A 16,681-nucleotide genomic window follows, 5' to 3' on the forward strand; every position below is an offset into this window, starting at 1 on the left:
TACGTCTCATCAATGAGCGTTGTACACAATGTGTTTCCAACTATGCTTTCTGAAGGTTAAAGACTGGATCAGCGCTAATTATTTTCCTACCGGCTTAGCCTACTAATGATATCTAAGTGGGTAATTGCTGTGCATCAGAGTGTGTACATTGTGAGTCCCGTACATTTCCCGACGCCGGAGAATTATGCATTAATATTTCATTTAAAAAGGAACGGAAATGATCGTTGCGTTTAAAATGTAGAAATATCGTAAGAGCGAGAGATCGTGCGTCTGTAACATTACTCTGTAGCAGACATTAGAGAGCCGCTCTTGGAGAAACCAGCGCTGCTTCCGTCTGCACGCTTCCCACGGCCAGTCACACAAACACACGCATAAACACATCCAACTCCGCAGCCCTACCTTCTGTGTGGCAGCTGGAAGACAGGATGGTGCTCGGAGGTCTGAAAATATAAGGCAGGTACCGGGAAAAACATTTCATCTTTTTCTTGCGGGTTTTCTTCCCCCCTCCTCCCCACCTCGCCCTCAAAAGCAGAACATTATATCGCTGTCCGCATATCTTAATTTACTACATGGAGACGGAGACGCGTTTTATGGGAGCGTGGATGTGATATTGTGGAAATTCAAAGCTGCATCATTTGCGATCGGCAAAAGCGGATGTGCATGATCCTTTCATAACACTCGCGTCCTCCGTGCACGGCTGCTCTGCTCTCCGCCTCACCATACTTCCCCCTATCGCCGACAGGACGCGAGGTTGCGCTTTTCTCAAGACAGGGAGGGGTGGGGGGGGGGGGGGGGGGGGTAATATCAGAGGGATGGTAAGAGTGAGTGTTTACACTTCTGGTACCTGCCCCTTCGTTGCCCCCAACGTCGTGCCTAAAGCATCAGCTGTTGCCACTATGAAGTGTAAAGGTACCGTTATTCACCATGGTGTCCAGCTCATTTCTTCACACCGTGCACAAGTAGCGGTACCCCGCCGTCCTGACTGGCCGATTTCAGCCGTAACGAACGAGGTTTCAAACTACACCGAGGACGTTTTCATTTATATTACACATTTGGAATATCCTCAAAATGCAAAGACTATCATCTTTTATTTAAGGTCTTAACAAACAACAACAAAAAAAAACAGTTTGCATGTTGTGTTACTATAAACTCACGCACAGGGCAATAAATAAATCATATTAATCATGTACACGCAGCCAGCCTAAATGCAAATGCACAATTATATTATTAATGGCATATTTTATATTATATGCATTTTTGATTCACCACAGAGTGGTTCCCACAACCTTCCACCCTGCTCCCTATGTATAAGAGTTACATATGTGACACATATTATCATTCAATTATCATTCAATGCGACAGTTTAGTCGGAATCACATACTGCTGAAGGATTAGTCATTTTCATAAAAGGATAGAGAAGCAAGAACGACCTAACGTCTGTTTAACTGAAAAAAGTTAAACGTTACAGACTCAAACAGCCTGATCGCGATCTCCCTAATCTAACACAATCAGAATAGCTTAACTGTGGTCTTCTCTTGATGACACGTTTGTAAGAACAGAAAGCATGGCTGATACGCTTCCTGACCGCGGCCCGTGTCTTGCAGAGGACATCTGAAGCGGCGTCAAGGAAAAAAAAGTAAAGAAAAGAATAAATCAGCAGCCGTTGGCGTATGAAACGGCTGCCATCTGTCGCTGCACCCAAATATACCCACCTATGTCCCGACTTCGCAGCTCTGCCCACGCGCTTCAGAGCGCGAGATGGTGGCATCCCGGGGAATCTTACTCACTCCAAAGAGCTGAACCCTCAGATTATGTTGTGCTGACTGCAGGAGCTGCCGCAGAGAAAAACGCAGACATTCCACCTTAGATATGTTTATTTTAGGGTGGCGGATGAGTAGTACCAGCCCTAGATGTGGCGCCCTAGGCCAGCATAACCGACGGCGCCCTCCCCCGTCCGAGTGAAATTGGCTGGCAAGTCAGCGCCCCCTAAGAAGTTGGCGCTCTACCTATAGTTTTCAGTGTGGTAGCAGTTTTTTACACGTAGTTTTATCATGCAGAAAGTGCTGCCTATAATTTTCAGTGTGGTAGCAGGTTTTTACACATAGTTTTATGCTGCCGGCTTATTTTGTGGCTTATTTGGAGTCTTTTTTTAATGTGATGACACGGCCCTTTTATAGATTTATCAAGTATGCAAAGCAGCAATTTTCATATAATCATGCTATATGTCCGCATATCTTAATACAAGACAGTCCTGTATTTTCCTAAATAAATATACGTTTTTGTTTGTTGCATCCAGTTGTTCCTGGATTCGCTCTTCAGCCCAAATATCCAGCAAACACTGCACCTCTGCCATAGACCAAAGTGATCCCTTTGCTGCCATGTTTTTTGAACGGCCAGTTGCACCATTGACATCATGTCTGAGTCTCATGTTCAGGCACAGTTAGCAAGCACACTGGATGCCTACTGTACAGAACGATTACACTGGATGCCTACTGTACAGAGCGATTACACTGGATGCCTACTGTACAGAGCGATTACACTGGATGCCTACTGTACAGAGCGATTACACTGGATGCCTACTGTACAGAGCGAACACACTAGTCAAATGAACTGGACTTTGCAGGGTGAAACATGCTCTGGCAGGGTATGGATCTCCTAGTGTGAGTATACCGTAGTTTCACCGTAGTACACCCTAGAGCACCAGTTAGGCTAGCTGCTAACTGAAGGCAGAATTCACTCTCCCAACCCGAAGGTGTGAAGATAAAATGGCGTCATAGCCTTGGCCCTTAAAGTTCTGTAAAAATCAATATTGGGTGGCTGTAATACTCAGCAATTACCAGGCAGCCATGTTACGTTATGGTGAGCAATTGTTTTTTCTTTGATGGCTATAACATCCAGAATAAGCACTGTTGTGAGCCAGTATCACAGCCAAACATGGGCTGTGATTATCCCAGCTCAATGGCAAGACAAACTAAAAACTGTCGGACTCGACACAGGACAGATAACATTTGGTAACGTATAAGAATGGTACATATGACTCTTTTAAATTCCTCAGAACAAACATCAGCAATGACCTGAAGCAGAAAAGCAACAACGAAGACATAACTGCAAAAGCTCAACAACGACTTTACTTCCTCAAGCAACTTCTCGTTCTGTCTATTCGACTCCATCGGTCCATCTCTACATCTCCTATTACAGTATGGTAAAGCATCCCGGACAGTCAAACACGGGAAACACTACAACGGATTGTGAGTAAGGCGTTCAAAATCATGGGTAACCCACTACCCTCTTGAATTGCTACATATTCACGTTGAAGTGAGCAAAGATAATCTCCGACTGCACATATCCTATGTACAATCTCTTTCAGTTCCTTCCCACTGGAAGGTGCTACAGGTTACTACCCACAAACACTAAACATTTCACCAACAGTTTCTGTATGTTTACTATTCACCATTCATCTAATACATGCTGTTGTGTCTCATTGTATTGTATTTGTTGTATTGCAGTGTGTTGTATTGTACTGTTTTGTATCATACTGTATCACTGTAATTGTTATAATTGTGTATTGCCAGGGAGGGGCTTGGGGGTGTGGTAGCTTCCCCTATGATCGTCATCGCACCCCCTTAGTACCCCCAAGAAGTTTCTGTGGTTTATTTGGATATTTTATTTTTAATGTGTGAATACTACGCTCATGGGAGTATTACTTACACAAAAATGTTCTGAGGGCAGAATGAAAAATGATTGGTTATCTCTCTGATCCAATCATATTGAATCATATTGATCATATTGAAGAGCAGTAGGTCCCGCCTCCTCTAGTTGCTTGGGCCCACCTCCTCTACAATCTGATTGTAGACGTTAGTGTCGTTATGCCCTCAGAACATTTCTGTGTCAGTAAAACACCCACAAGTGAAAAGCCCAATTTACACTTTGAAAAATAAAGACATAAATAAAAAGCGCATATGTGTGTTGGGGGTATTGCAAAAGGAATTTAAGCGTGGGGGTCGGCACATCAAGGGGAAACCCTACATGTCGAGTGTCTGCTATGCTCGATATATGTACTGCAGAGTCTAATGTACTGTACTGAGATCAAATTCCAGCAGCCCTGGTCATGTGGCTAATAAGTAATCCATCTATACATGGTGTGAGGCGATATATATATTAAGTGATGTGTAGCAAACAGAGGTAACTGAAGACTTTATTCAACGCACACAATGTTCCCACATTTCCCGGTCGAAACGTGACTGCAGTATTCCTTTTGGGAGCTTGGCGTTTTCCTCCAGTGGAGTGAGTGACCTGCTGTGACCGGCATCAGGAAAACGTAGATACATGAGCTCAAATATAAACAAGCTTTCAGTTATTTTACTGGAAATGGGATAATAGTTGGTTTATTGCTGTATTTGCAGAAATGACACACAAACACAGACCAGCATAGCACCTGTTTCCTGATCTATATGGAAGTTGTTAAATATAATATAAAATATAATATAAATTATATAATTTGTACACAAATTTTACCTTAAACATTTAAAACCTTCCCTGTTTTTAAACAATGAAAGAGTTTAAAATGGATTTGTTTGTGTTCTGTCTTCTTTATATGTATATTGAGGTAGGCTTAGCCAATATGTAAAATTTCCCATAGAAACCCTGGATGGAGTTAATTTGATTATGAGATACTCATCACATTACTGCTCATGATGTTTCCCGGCATCCTATTTATAAAGCCTGAGGTCAGTTTTTGTCAGTGAGGGAGACTTTTGTTATTAGATGAATGTAGGTTTATATCTTCTCATCACTGCAGCACGGTCTTGAGATTGATTAGAGGAAGTGAGTCGAAAGTCATCACTGTGCTTATGGAGCTTAAGACCTGAGTTCAAGTCAAAAAAGAAGCATCTTCTAGTTGGGGTTGATGTGTCTGGAAGGCCGATGAAAATATCACACGAGTAACGGTGTCTGGACACATAACCTTTGTCAATATAATATGATGATGAGTTTTTAAGCGACTTCTTAGGACAACAGATCTACTGGCAAAGCTAAATACCGTCTCTTTGTGCTCTCCTCAGATGTGTGATGTATCTTTCCATCTCTGAAGTCTGCGAGGGGAGCATCCAGATTTAAGAACTAAGTCCCATGGGCTGCTTATGGACCAAAACCCTTGGAATTCAGTTCTCAAATCTGAAAAACTCTAAAAAAATATTCCTTTAGCTTATTTTTCTGGCTGTTGTAGAAAATACCTGTAAAATAACATGAAGAGATATTGTAGAAAAGCCTCATAGAATAATTCATTGGAGAAAAACACATTTTCAAGCAATATTATTTATAATATTATGCAAACGTGCTTTTTTTAGTCTTTACCCTTACAGCTACACTGTCAGAAAAAAGTACTAGTTTATACCTTTCAGGGTACAATTACTTGTCAGTGGAGCTGTACCCTCAAGGGTCTGCCATCTGTACCCTAGCTGCAGGTAAGTGTAACTTTAAATGTACAGAAATGGACCGAGGAACATTTTTGTATCTTTGTACCTATGTTTGTACCTTGGGGATGTTCCTCAGAGTCCATTTCTGTACCTTAAATTCGACTAAAAGGTACATTTCATTGACTAAAATGTACATTTCCCTACAACTAGGGTTCAATTGGCCCTTGTAGGTACAGTCCCAATGATAACAAAGGTACAAATTGCTGCTCTTTTTTTCTGACAGTGTGTAATTACTTGTCACTGGGGCTGTACCATTAAGGGTCTGCCAGTTGTACCCTAGCTGTAGGTAAATGGACAAAATGGGCATTTTTGTGTAATTGGGGAGACATTAATGTTGTTTGTACCTTGTGGAATGTACCCATTTTTATTACTGTGTATAAGAGTACTCACGGTTCAGCTAATTCTACACAAGCAGTACGATTTGGAACGATGAATCAGAATCTGTTGACATGACTCTAGAGTTTGAAATCGTGCAACAGATGCCTGCATGAGAAAAGCTGGGATTTTTTTTTGTGTGTGCCCAGATTCTGGGAATGTCCAGAAATTAGCCTAGTAATTTCACATCTTGATAATTCTGCCCGGTCACTCTGGTCGGGTGACTTCGTCCCGCAGCACACAAGGGTAATCTTTGTGCTCGGCTGTATGACGAATCACGTGCAGGTCTGAGTGATCAGAAAAATCAATTTACTGTATGAGCTAGAAAAATATTGGCAATTTTCAAATTATAAACTGACACTGATATTAAGATTACTATGTTTTTCTTTATATTTAATTTATATGTTCTCTAATTAAATTCAGGTAGGTTTCAATTATTGACCATTTGGAAAAAACTGTTGTATTATGCATTGTATATGAAAGGTCATATAATGGCGATATTGTTGGTATTATAAAACATTTGACCTCCTATTGAAATCCTATATACATAGTTTTGTCACAGTCCCATATAAATCCCACTGAGGTGAAAACGAATCGGAGCATGAAGCTCCATTGCGTTACTCTACCAAAATCACATGAGAATATTTTTTGTCTACCTCTGCAGAACTTCAGTACAGTGTTCATCGCTGTCTTCTTTGTAAATAAACAGAAAGCATTTTACCAAAAGCACCTCAAACACATGATAGCTTACTTCCTTTCTGTCTGTATAGCAATTCCTAAAAACATATATAATTGCTTCAAGAGCGTTTATGGAAGCGCAATACATTTTTTAAACTATATCTGTATTCTATATGCTTTTTATTAAGTTGCCACTAAATCTTGTACTGTTGTTATATAAACCTTCCCCATGGTACAGTACTTACACAGTGAAGTCCTCTCTTGTACATGACAAATTCATAGTGTAGAGAAAATGACTATTAAGGCCTTTATATACAAATTAATTATTTTTCTACATTTGTAATGGACATTACTATGGCATTTATGGAAATGATTTAGGTTTCTTTAAAGTAACCATGCAGTTTCGAATGTAGAAAACTAAATTTAAAAATTAATTAATTCTGTACTTAACACCAGGCATTTAGCCTGCTTCATAACTCTCTCACATATCCCTTCCTACGTTTCGGTACCTTGCTGTGTTTGTTTTAAATTAAAACGTGAGGCTGTAGTATCACCCAATAACCCCTATTTCACATTTTGTGTTATACAGAGGTATTTTTACAAGAAAGGCTTACACTACAACGCCAGCGGTTTTTCAATTGCATTAAGCAGAAGCAATTTTAACCCCGTATAAACCAAATATTACGCATCTACAGCGGTCGAAACGTACGTGAACGACTGTAAAGCCAGGTTTTACTGTCTTTTTCTAACTGTAAGTGAATTAAATCGGTGGCTCCGTGATTATAACGTGGGCTTGCTGAAACAGCTGCAGCGCTTCTCACGAAAGGGTGGAAATATGAGTGATAGGCTACTATCCAGTCGGTTATTATATTATATTACACCAAGACTAAGAGTTTGATCGTATCCCGTAGTCGAAATGTGACAACAGCATTCAGCCTAGGTTAGCGGAACCAATAAAACCATTCAAATTACCTCGTTGCGTTAGTACAGACTAATATCAATAAAATAAGCATGCAGGTGAAAATCTCACATAATTTCCACTGCATAATATGATGAAAATAGGTTTTACTTTATATGATTCGAGCTCGGTTATAGTCTGTTCTCTAATGTAAGCAAATATTCTTATTTTATTGATTCATAATTCTATTAAAATTCAGAGCATGTCATTTAATGTTGTACAGCAGTTTTCTTAGAAAATTCTACACTGACATAGATATTATTAACGTAGATATTTTACATTTAACTTACCATCCCTTGTAACATAGACAGTGTGACTTACTCGGGACCCTGTCCCAGTCTGTCTTCCCTTTTTGTGTTGCTGTTGTCATTGCTGGTCTCTCACTTTGACTGCCTTCACCGTGCATCTTTCAGTCAGTTGCTCTCTGATTCATCCTAGTGCTACAGCGGCCGCGCTTTTTTCTTTGTGAAGCCGGCGCTGCTGATTCATCCAGACGAAGCAGTTTTTCAGAAAATCAAGCATAAGAGCGCCGGACACCCACAGCCCCTGTATGAACTGCACGTGTTTTGACCTCGGCGCTATATAAAGGAACTGATTAGCGGCGATTTGCATAGGCGTATATTCCATTTTACACACAATGTACACATTAAGAGATGGAAAGTCCCATATGCACCCAGTAGAGCTTGCCTACTTGCGCAAAAGGGATTCAAGTGCGTCAGAACATGTAGCAAAAAACAATTCAAACAATTGCAATGATACCAACCTAGAAAATGGGCAACGTGCTTAAATACAATTTAATTGCTTTGTTTTATAACATAGCAAATATTTTACGCGCTTGATTTTCTTTATTATGAAACCCCCTGCTATCAGAGAGGAAGGAAACGTTGGTCAACTATTCGATACATCGTTTCCGCTCTGTAAACTCCGTTGTCTATTTAGGGGAAATCCTAACCCCTCTATCGACCGACTGATCAGCTCGCCTGCGTTAGATGTCATCTACAATGCGCCTTTATTGTATGGATGTTCAAACCAGCTTTGCTTTCTACCTTAATTTCAAGGACTACATGTACTTTAGGGAGCAAAAACACAACAAAAAGAACACCCGAAAGTAGGGGTATTACAAATGGCACTTTTAGATGTAAGTCTTCAGTTAAACTTGTCCAGGTGTATGTCAATGAGACATGGTCGAAGGACATATTACGGTTTTGCTAAATCTCATGCATGCATGAGACGTGCGTTATAAAGCAAGGTGTACTTTGATCATTAGACAGGAACGGTCAAAAGTTAGATATAGTTAACTATATATAACGAACAAACTGTATCAAAAACTTTTCTTCTATAAATATAGAACGGCAGCAGTGACTTGCAAAAGCGGCTGGTGGCAGTGGTCGGGAATGCCCCAGTCTGAAGCCAGTGTGGCGGAAACTCGTGAACCCCGTGATGCTACCTGCCGCTTCATGCTTACTGTGCATGACAGCAGCAGAGAGCGCCCACTTCGGCCGGCCGCCGCCCCTCCATCGCCCGGTCCGTCTCCTCAACGCAGCCCCGTTTTGCATCGCTGACGCGCGCCAACCCGTAACATCAGCTGACCTCATATGACTAGCCGATTTGAGTCAGTTGCTTTTTAGTTTCTATACAGTCATGGGACAAGTGGTGGGTTAAAAAATGACTCTGGGGCTAGTTACACTGCTGACGCAACCATAGAAAAATGTCCAATGAGAACTCATTTGAAAAGATTAAAAAATAATAATAATATATTTTTTTTCAACTTGGTGGTGAGGTCTGGTTTCTACTCTAAGCAGTACTGCAAACAAAGGCATTGTTTTTTATGCTAGTTTACTGGCCTGGCTATTATGAGTATTTCAGATCTATTTATACACAATTTAAGTCCCCTTGGAGCACTATATACACATATTTTAATTAGTGGTCTATTCCAAATTAGTAGGAAATAATCTCAAAATAAATAATAGTTCGCGTAAATCAATAAACATACGCTTTGTTTTAAAACCAGGCCCAGCACTTATATGTTTAATATGCACTTTAGAAGGCAATAATGGGGAATGTAAACTGCGCGGCTAAATATAACCAACAAAAAAGATACCAGCGGGCAGAACAAGAAGGGCGGTAAGTTGGCGTCAGTAATAAAAGTCACGTGATGAGCGGGCAGTACCTCTGATTTTTCTGAGAATTTCAGGATTCCGGGACACTAACATTTAATTTTGAGAAGTGCAATACCACGCGCGCCCATGTGTATGTTGTAGGCTATTTAGGCCTAGTTAAGATATGAAATTATGTACAGGGTATTTAGACACCATTTTGTGTGAGTGTGCCCTGCGATGGGTTGGTGCCCCACCCTGAGCTGTACCCTGCCTTGCGCCCATATGCCCAAAATAGGACAAGCGGTTACAAAAGACGAATGGATTGATGGATTGTATTTAAATGACGATACTTGACGTAGCTTCCTTCAGCGGCTACTGACACTGGCGTCAGCCGTAAAAATACTAGGATTTACGTCTGACGTTTAAGGGTTTCCACTTTAATTAGACAGTTTTCACCATTTCCTCGTATTATAAACCGGGCCTAATATATTGTATAAAGCTTTATTATATTTTGGTGGGTAGGTCTGTCTAATGCAGGCCAATAAGACGCCTTGACTTGTATTAGGCAGGCATAAATCCAACATTTCTAATGCATACAGAACGTACAAGCTGCTGATCGACAGCTACGACCTATATTTCTAACTAACAGTGTTTGCCTATTAATCAGAACAGAAGCCTAATGGCTAATTTGATTATCACCATATTGTTAAGATTTTAATCTACCTGCTAGGCATAAAGACGTAGGCCTACTGTATCTAACTCAGTGCCCGGCCTGAATTGGTAAGAGTAAACTTCACCCGTGTAAAGCTTATTTAAGTGAATGCTATAATCCTGATTATACAACGTAGCAGAGATACTCCGACAGCAGATAATAATGTGCATGCCATTATGAGATAAAATGAGAAGATGTATGATTTTTCATAACAGTCTTAGGCCTTGTGTTTTTATGTACTATAGCCTAATAATATTGTTTTAACTATCGACCATATTCTGTCTTAGCAAAAACAAAACAAGGCCACGCTCGTCTTTTATTAACTTAATGGAACACCATCCGTGCTATTTTACATGCAGATTATGCCTTCTGATGTCACACTAACACCCCCCCCCGCCCGCCCGCCCGCCTCCGGAACAGGATCTCTGCCTTTTCCCTTCTATTGGCGGAGGCGGATGCCCGAGCGATCATGCTGTTCCGTCGCTAGGTCGCTAGACGCGGACCAGGACCAGGACGAGCTCAGCGGCTGCCATCGGGCGATGCTCTGACCTCCGTGCTGCTCCATCATGCCCCGGCGTCTCTCCTTGCCGTGCATCATCGCGCTGGCCGCCTCTGTGCTGGTGCTCGGAGATTACGACTCGGCTCAAGTCGACGGGGCTCCGCCTTCTAAAATAGGTAAGCAGACCGCCATGCCATTATATTGCATGGATGTATCTGCAGCATTAAGTCGTATTTTTACGTGTAATTGTTTTTCGTTAGGAAAATAGATATTTCCGGCTGTTGCTTTTAATAACCCGCCCCGTGTTGATGATCGAGTTTAATTTTGCGGAATATGCGTGGGCCATAGATATTTAACGTCATGCTAAAGCGCCTCCTTTTAGTTGACCAGCTGATCGTGTTATTTAGTCAGTATGCAACAGATCACAATGTAACCGTATCGGTTTAATGCATTTATACGGTGGAACTCTCTGCTCGTATTGCAGCTATAGTCGGAGCCGGGATCGGTGGTACAGCTACGGCCCATTTCCTGCGCCAGCACTTCGGACCAGAGGTGCGCATCGACGTTTTCGAGAATGGCACCGTCGGAGGGCGGCTGGCCACGGTTACCGTCAACCATCAGGATTACGAGTCCGGGGGATCCATCATTCACTCCCTCAACTTGCATATGCAGGACTTCGTCAAACATCTTGGTGGGTCCCGCTAGACCCCGATCGTCCGATGCATGCACGCATGCCAGCCTCCATGACCTTAACATTAGCGCAATCACGGAAGTGGATTGAAACATCCATAGGGTGCTTTTCAAAAACAGGTCCCAGTTTGGCATTTAATACTGAGGGTTTTTCAGCTCTCAAGCATCTGGCGTGAATCTCACGCTCACGCAAGAAATCTTACGGCAAATTTTATATTATTACATTATAAACTTAAAATTAGATACATCTAAAGCGTTGGGAGAGTTTGCAAAACCTACAGATTATTTACAAGGAAATAAAACTGTTACATACATGTAAATGCGTGTGCAGACTTGTCTCGAACTGAAAATCTCACTCCAGCCCGCTGCCTGAAGCTGGTAACTCTGATACTGGTATTAAATGTCAGCCTGGTGAGATTTGATATTTGTTCTACACTTCTGTTACCGCCTTCAATCCTGCAGGTCTTAAGCACCGGCGGAGCGTGGCGGGGAAGACCGCCGTGTTTAACGGGAAGGAGTTCATCCTGGAGGAGACCGACTGGTACTTGCTGGACCTCTTCCGCCTGTGGTGGCGCTACGGGATCAGCTTCATTCGCCTGCAGATGTGGGTGGAGGAGATCATGGAGAAGTTTATGAGGTAAACAGGTGGCAGACCCCTTTGATTCTAGGTTCTTCTTACAGTGAACTTCATAATAGACTCTTAGGCCTGTATAAAAATACCCCCCCCCCCCATTACGTTATCATCTAAGGTTGCAACTCTTAACTGTGTCAAGCTGCGGGTGTTTAAAATAACTCTAATTACTGATTTTGTCTGTCGAATATACGCTAAATTAAACGAGCGGTTTACGTGTGCGCCTCAAGCCACGTGCTTCAGCTTAATTAGAAATGAAATAACCAGCTTCGAGCCTGATTGTGGGAGGGATAACGGAAACCAAAAAATAAAACTGTATGAGAAAGACAAGGGGGACAAGATGGGGAATATGGAGAAAACGACCAGTAAAACAGGGACAGGCTACATGTGGGGGGAGGCGGTGGAAAAATAGACAAATGAAGCAGGAAATTATATGGCTTTTAGCTGTTTTTAATACTTCTGTATTGGATATTATGGCTATTGGTGTCTCTGCCCTTTCAAAACACAGGGGACTCGTTGGGAATTTAACAAGTTATATGCTGCAGAGCAGTAAGGATATAAAACACATATATTGTCTGTGCATATATCCACTGCTTCACTGTTCCCTTCACCTTTAGGGAGCCACTCTAGAGCCCCCTGAATGTCTGATTACGCCCCCCCCCCCCCCCATCTCTTAACCCCCCTCCCTCTGTGTTCAGGATCTATAAGTACCAGGCCCATGGTTATGTTACGCCCCCCCCATCTCTTAACCCCCCACCCTCTGTGTTGAGGATCTATAAGTACCAGGCCCATGGTTATGTTACGCCCCCCCCCATCTCTTAACCCCCCTCCCTCTGTGTTCAGGATCTATAAGTACCAGGCCCATGGTTACGCCCCCCCCCCCATCTCTTAACCCCCCTCCCTCTGTGTTCAGGATCTATAAGTACCAGGCCCATGGTTACGCCTTCAGCTCCGTGGAGGAGTTGCTGCACTCTCTGGGGGGCACTGGCTTCCTGAACATGACCCGCCGCTCTCTGTCAGAGTCCCTCCTGGAGCTGGGGGTGTCTCAGCGTTTCATCGACGAGGTCATCGCCCCCATCATGAGAGTCAATTACGGACAGAACATCAGCATCCCAGCTTTTGTGGGTAGGTAACCACGGCGACACAGTCAGGTGATACCCTTAATGTTCCTGTTCTCTTATCATCTCGCTCTGCCTGTGGATCCGGCTTTGGTGTGATCATCTCACTCTGACCTTAACCTCACAGCACCTTAATATACAACAGGTGATGGTTAGGGAAGCACGCTTGTGATCGAGAGGCTGCTGGTTCGAATCCCCTGCCAGCAAGGTACCGCCCCCATGCACTGCTCCATGGGTGCTGAATTAGCTGCCCCCTGCTGTGTTACAATGTCACATTTGGGTTAAATACAAAGGACACATTTCATTGTCCTGCACAGTGTGCTGTGGTGTGTCAACAATGACAATTACTCGTTTTCACTTCATATCCTGAGGTTGACGTATAAAAAATGCCATGCACAGATTATTAATAATTGTTTTGTTGGGATCAAGGTATGTGTTTCTCAGACAATGTGGTACATTGTTTGGTTTTTAAACTGTTATTTAATGATGAAGTAATGCATAATGATGTAATAATGAATCTCTTCTCTCCCAGGTGCAGTATCTCTGGCTGGTGCTCAGGCGAACCTTTGGGCCGTAGAAGGAGGAAACAAGTTGGTTTGTTCCGGTCTGCTGAAGCTAGCCAAGGCTAACCTCATTCAGGCTCAGGTCACAGCCATATCACCTCACACAGCAGGTAGGAGGCCTCACAGTGGTCATGTGACCACTAAAAAGCCAATAAAACGTTTGCTTCACAGTGGTCATGTGACATGTTTAAAAGCCTTTGAAAATGTTTTTAATCTTGGTCTGTGAAAAGCTGGAGAAACCATTTCCAGTGTGAACTGTTGGATTAAAATCTTCACCTGCTTTTTTTTGTGTCCTGTTTTGGTTTTTGACTAAAAGTAACACAGTTTCAGGGATGAATTTAAGAATTTTCAAAAATTCAGATCATTGGCTGTCTGGTTCGACCTTTTGGTTTAAAGTGGAAAGTCTGGCCATTAGACAGGTTTCTATATCATCTGGATTTGAAAATGCATACAGGCCTTACAAGGTAGAGCTGCCCATCTAGTTGATCCTGAGATAAGATCACAGTATCATTTTTAACCAATGGCCATGACCATTTCTAAGCTCGCGAATGATTGGCTTTTGTGTGAGTATAAGGATTCACAGTAATGACAGTGATTGGTTTGATTATATTATAATACAGATTGGCGATGATGGTTTGGCAAAGTGCAGCTAAACACAGAATCTTAGAAGATCATCATCGATATATTTTCAGTGATTTTTTTACAGCTATGTCCTTGCTGTTAAAGTCTCAATAATCCATTAAAATATAATCTGTTGTTTTCATGGATCTTGTGGCTTTTTGTATGGAAGGGGAGTCCAGCCTGTACCAAGTCAACTACGATACTCCAACGGAGACTGGCACAGAGCTCTATGACATCGTGGTGGTGGCCACCCCCCTGCAGGACGGGGTGGGGCCGGGCATCTTCTTCGAGGGCTTCGAGCCGCCCCTTCCGGAGATCACCGGCTCCTACCATGTCACGGTGGCCTCCATCGTCCACGGCTACCTCAACTGCTCCTACTTCGGCTTCCCCGACCCCAAGCTCTTCCCCTTCGCCAGCGTCCTGACCACCGACACCCCGGGACTCTTCTTCAACAGCGCGGCCAGCATCTGCCCCGTCAACATCAGCGCCGGCTTCCGCCGCAAGCAGCCGCAGGAGGCCGGCATCTACAAGGTCTTCTCCCAGAAGCCACTCGGCAAGGAGGAACTCAAGACGCTCTTCAAGTCTTACTACTCCGTACAAGTGAGGGACTGGCAGGCCTATCCTCACTACGGAAGCACGCAGGGTCTCCCTCCCGTTATACTGCATGAGAACCTCTACTACCTCAACGGTATGGAGTGGGCAGGCAGCGCGATGGAGATGAGCTCCGTGGCGGCCAAGAACATCGCCCTACTGGCCTACCACCGCTGGAACCGGCAGCTGGAGATGATCGACCAGAAGGACCTGATGCACAAGATCAAGGCCGAGCTGTGAATCCGTGGCACGAGGAGGTCGTGGACCTTGACGTCGTGGTAGCAGGAGAATCGGTGGGTGAGCGTGGAATGCTGATTCACACCGGACCGACGTGATGTCGACTGCAGTCTCGGATTTCTTTCCTAAACCGCCTGACGCCTCTCGTCTGTGGAACGTCTCATCACACGGAGGAGGATTTTAAAACAAATGATTTCAATCAAGTTTGTATTCCTGTGGTGAGGTGTGCGAGGCTAGGTGTTTTGTACAGGAATTTACTACAGATGTTTTAATTGATCTGTTGCAGTGGTGACACAGTGATGACACAGTGGTAACACAGATGACGTACAGCACTGTCCCATAGACATCTTACTGGACAGGCTGCTCGAACTGAAGAAGACTTCAGTAATATGAAGGGTCCAACCTGCTAGCTTGACACTGCATTTGCGTTCTTTACTTTTTGAGACTCCTTCAGAAACTACTCTGCTTTGATTAGATGGATTTGATTTTCATTGTGTAATTTCTAATGTACACACAATGGAATGCAGTTTTTTTTTTTTTGTTAATTGGGCGCGTAGGAGAGCAATACTGGAAAATGAAGGAACGGTTTATTTTTATTATAACGGGAATTTTCTTAAAGACTTGAAAGGGTTAATGTGAATTCAGTTGATCGCTAATGCTGCCGACACTTGGATAAACGTGGCATTTTTAAATAATTTCGAATAAGGTGTCAGGTCTTAAAGTTTGGTTTGTTATACATTTTACTGTTTTTTCCCCCCCCCTTGATTCCCATTTCAGTTCTTATGCTGTCATTCCTTTCAAATGCTGGAGTTTTGTCACAAAAAAAATGCATTTCAGTATTTAAATACACTGTAAATATTTTACTACGTGACTAGAGGTTTAAAATGTCTTAATCTAGCATTAGAATTAATTCACTACTGAAAACAACTGTGAAGGAACTTCGTTATGTCAATAATGTGAAATATTTATACATTGGTTATTAATCTGAGTAGCAATTAACGTTGTCTTAAAATACTAAACCAAGCAGCAGCATTAAACAGAAACGTCACTTCTGATAAATCATATTGAGTGAAATGCAATTGAATATTTTTGTGTCTATGATTATGTACAAAAATTTAAACCATTATTAAAGTACTAAGATACAAATATTTGCTGTCTCTGTCCCTAATTTACCTTTGAATTGGTTATTGCGTGTTGTTTTAATGAGGATGTATGTTTGCACAAATGTTACTGTTTTATTTAATGGTTTTATGTCACCCGTAACCCACATAAAGCGCTTTGAAGGTTGGATACATTGATGCCAAGATCAAGCGGAGAAATAAGACGTTCGTCTTTTGCAGCTTGGGGCTCCATCTAGCGGTGGTGTTACAGTCGTGCACATAATTGGGTTTGATAGCACAGGTAAGCACAGGTGTGATGTCAGGTAAGCTAAGTA

The 16,681-nt window shown here is 42.6% G+C and overlaps 2 protein-coding genes and 1 long non-coding RNA gene across 4 annotated transcripts in view; 1 reads left to right on the forward strand and 2 right to left on the reverse strand.

Moving 5' to 3' along the window:
* Positions 1-752, reverse strand: part of LOC111836971 (serine/threonine-protein phosphatase 2A 55 kDa regulatory subunit B beta isoform-like) — a 51,010-nt gene extending 50,258 nt beyond the window's left edge. Inside the window, exon 1 of the mRNA XM_023798696.2 lies at positions 400-752. Within this exon, the coding sequence (XP_023654464.1) occupies positions 400-478 (79 nt within the window). The 5' untranslated portion in view covers positions 479-752. The remainder of the gene's footprint in view (positions 1-399) is intronic.
* A 348-nt stretch (positions 753-1,100) lies between these two features.
* LOC111836974 (uncharacterized) lies at positions 1,101-5,099 on the reverse strand. Of its 2 annotated transcripts, XR_011985327.1 has the most exons (3): positions 5,039-5,099; positions 1,713-1,832; positions 1,101-1,611 (listed from the first exon to the last, which is right to left on the reverse strand). It is a non-coding gene; the product is annotated as an uncharacterized lncRNA (long non-coding RNA). The 2 variants fall into 2 exon arrangements; XR_002836540.2 differs by lacking the exons at positions 1,101-1,611; positions 1,713-1,832 and adding an exon at positions 4,178-4,912.
* A 5,731-nt stretch (positions 5,100-10,830) lies between these two features.
* On the forward strand, positions 10,831-16,394 carry LOC111836976 (prenylcysteine oxidase 1-like). Its single transcript, XM_023798703.2, has 6 exons — positions 10,831-10,971; positions 11,280-11,486; positions 11,948-12,122; positions 13,030-13,241; positions 13,767-13,907; positions 14,588-16,394. Exons 1-6 carry the CDS (start codon positions 10,863-10,865, stop codon positions 15,247-15,249), a joined length of 1,506 nt encoding a protein of 501 aa, XP_023654471.1. The 5' UTR covers positions 10,831-10,862; the 3' UTR covers positions 15,250-16,394.
* Positions 16,395-16,681: the final 287 nt, after the last annotated feature.

The sequence above is a fragment of the Paramormyrops kingsleyae genome, chromosome 24 (assembly GCF_048594095.1).
Source record: "Paramormyrops kingsleyae isolate MSU_618 chromosome 24, PKINGS_0.4, whole genome shotgun sequence".
In the NCBI taxonomy this organism is placed as follows: Eukaryota; Metazoa; Chordata; class Actinopteri; order Osteoglossiformes; family Mormyridae; genus Paramormyrops; species Paramormyrops kingsleyae.